This window comes from Copadichromis virginalis, linkage group LG9 (genome assembly GCF_057382275.1).
Source record: "Copadichromis virginalis isolate Kocher_CV1m ecotype Utaka linkage group LG9, C_Virginalis_male_GT1.1, whole genome shotgun sequence".
In the NCBI taxonomy this organism is placed as follows: domain Eukaryota; kingdom Metazoa; phylum Chordata; class Actinopteri; order Cichliformes; family Cichlidae; genus Copadichromis; species Copadichromis virginalis.
Window position 1 is genome coordinate 32,629,826 of NC_140626.1, and position 3,052 is coordinate 32,632,877.

Here is a 3,052-nt window from a genome sequence, read left to right on the forward strand (position 1 = left end):
GGCTACATTTGCTTTCCACTGACCCCATCTTTGATTCCATATTATACTCCTATGCATGTGGATTGTTGTTATTCAGCCTGGTTCTATATGCCCCTTTTTAACTTTGAGCACCCAACCCAAAAAACACCTCTGCATGGCGCTTAATTTAAATACCAGCTGGAACTGAACAATGACAGTTTTGTTGACTAAAACATTTCCACAGAATTTCTTGTGTCCTTGTTCTGCAACATTCATTTAAGAATCATTAAAAAAAACACCATCATACATATTTGTGGTTTATTATGAGCACACATGATAAAATCACTTCCAGTGAAAACCCAAAGGTGTTACAGGTATTTCCACATCACAGTCCAAGTTTTTTATCATGTTTGTTAAAGCCTGACAACAACACCCTTGTTCATCTCTGACAAGCTAAGGCTTGTCTAATAACATTATACTATCTGTAGATAGAAGTTGAATGTTGAATGTTAAAAGACTCAAAATGTCAGAGCATATTACACAGGAGAGGTCTTACTTAGAAGAGCTGGCTGTTTGGTCACAGGATCAGTGTGGCCAACAAACCATCTGGAGGATCTCAGCCAGATTCTTCTCCTAAAGTGTTCACTTCACTTCTTACATAGCTTATCATAGCAATTTGACCACATACGGTTATTGAGAACATCTGATGTTGACTCTGTGTGTGTCTATGTGTGTGTCTATTTTAGCTTAAAGATTTTGTTTTGTGATCAGATCTTTGAGACTCCTTGTCTCCTTAATTCAACCCAGACACTTTCTGTTACTTTCCCACATCCCGCAGACCTTTTAGGGGAGCATAACAATTACTGTTGATCTGAATTGGTACTCTATAAATATATATAAAAATATAATAAAGAGTTCTACGTGCAGGGATTGTTGAATTTAATTGAGCCTGTGAAATGAAATCATTTGCTCAGATTATGTTTTTGCTTGTGCATTTGTTGTGACATAAATATAACATATTTATGTCCCTAACCCCTTGAGCCTATTTTTTGACAAATCAACATAAAGCATACATTTTTCAGTAAAATCAATTAAACAACATAAAACATATCCAATCACCTGTGTTTCATTTAGGTCTACTTTAAAAAAATGTAATATAAAAAACTCTTTGTAGCACATCACAGCTTGCTGTATCATCACTGTTTTAAAACTCTTTCATCTTAACTAAGATTAATTTTTTCTTCTGTTTTTTACAGTCAACAAAAAGGTCAAAGCTATTCAAAGCAAATTAACACCAAAGATATTTGTCTACAGGTTTGAATCATCTGATAATGAATTATTCTCTTTTAAGACGTGAATGAAAACTTCGAATCTGCTCTACCAGTTGACTCAGGAACTTGTATTCTTCGTCCTCCATCTCAGCTTGTTTCTGTTTCCTTTCTTCCACCTCTCTGTACATGGCATTTGTGTAGTATGTGCCAGCGTTTCCTGCCACCATGTCATCAATCTTCTTCATCAGCTCCTCCACCTGCTTTCTGTCTTTGCTTTTGTTGTTGAAGACGTGGAGCCTGTTTCCACAGCTGCGGATGACTTGTCTGAGCTCTGGTTTGCTTTCACGTGCATACTTCTGTATGGTCATTTCCTGGTCTTCAAGATCATCTCCATGGGTGAACAGCACAATCATGTAATGTTGAGCCTTTGGACCAAACAGCTCCTGCAGGGCTTCCACAGAGTTTTTCTCCTCTTTCGTGAATCGACCGACTTGGAGCACCAGTAGAAAAGCATGAGGACCTGGACTGGAGACTTCAACACATCTCACAAGTTCCTTTTTGGTCATCTCTGCAGATTTCTCAGGGTCCAGGATCCCTGGTGTGTCTATGACAGAAATAGTTCTCCCTTCCCACTGTGCTTCAGCTATTTCACAGGTTTCAGTCACTGACTCTGAACTGGGACGAGATTTGAAATGTTTTTTTCCCAGGATGGTGTTTCCAGAGGAACTCTTCCCCACACCAGTTTTTCCTATTATCACAATCCTCAAATCAGGACCTGAAACACAATTCACAGCTTCAATTTAACACATCTGAAACATCAAGTCCATAAGTTTCATGTATTTCAATGCATGAGCACATATTAACACATATTAAACAAAGCAGATTAAATATATATTTACCTGATTTAGATGAAGTCATAATTTATCTTCAGTTTGTTGTAACTACACAGGTGAGAGAGATGAGTGTTCAAGCTTCTGTTCAACACATTTTTTATGTGTAGCTTCACAGTTGACACACCTGCAGTAGTTGCATAACAGGTTTAATAGAGACAAAGACAAGCACACCTTACAGACACCAAAGAGCCTGTTACAGGATTGTTAAAATAAAAAGGAATTTAAGAGTAGCAAGTGATCATTTCAATCATTTTGGGGGGTTTGTTTGTTTGTTTGTTTGTTTGTTTGTTTGTTTGTTTGTTTGTTTGTTTGTTTGTTTGTTTGTTTGTTTGTTTGTTTGTTTGTTTGTTTGTTTGTGTATGTCAAAAAAGAATTGGTTAACTAAAAAGATCATTTCCACTATTTTCACTGACAAGATTTCAAATTTCCTTTAAGAAGGAATTCTGGTTGTAGGTGGTACAAATGAAATCACACGTGCAGCAGAATTACAAACTAGCTACTAGGTGTACATTACAAGTTTGAGCTAAAACAAAAAAAAAAAAACATCCTGTACCCACAAATGCTTTGAATTCTCAATGGGGGACAATATTATAGATGTGCAATGCTCTGTACAGGTTAGCAACTAGCCATGAAATGAATGTAAATTCTCTGTTCTCTTACACAGCATCCTCTTCCTGTATTTATTTTTATTGCTTCTGCCCCAGACACAACTGACCAATGAACATTATCTCGTGGTTTGTAGCAGCAGACTTTCATTCACCTGGATTTCTACCAAAAGAAATAAACCAAAGTAAATGATCTACAGGTGTTAAAACACCCTAAGGTTAAACCCAACTCATCTTTCACTGTTCCACAAGAGTCAAATATCTCTACTTCCATGTGTAGTTGGTTGATATGATGAATGTGCTAAAAATGTAAATTGCGTTAATC

General features: G+C 36.7%; 1 protein-coding gene across 1 annotated transcript; it reads right to left on the minus strand.

Annotated features, from left to right (window-relative positions):
• Nucleotides 1-268: 268 nt before the first annotated feature.
• On the minus strand, nucleotides 269-2,204 carry LOC146702300 (GTPase IMAP family member 7-like). Its single transcript, XM_085469247.1, has 2 exons — nucleotides 2,129-2,204; nucleotides 269-2,004 (listed from the first exon to the last, which is right to left on the minus strand). The coding sequence occupies exons 1-2, from the start codon at nucleotides 2,145-2,147 to the stop codon at nucleotides 1,295-1,297; spliced, it is 729 nt and encodes a 242-aa protein (XP_085325373.1). The 5' UTR covers nucleotides 2,148-2,204; the 3' UTR covers nucleotides 269-1,294.
• Nucleotides 2,205-3,052: the final 848 nt, after the last annotated feature.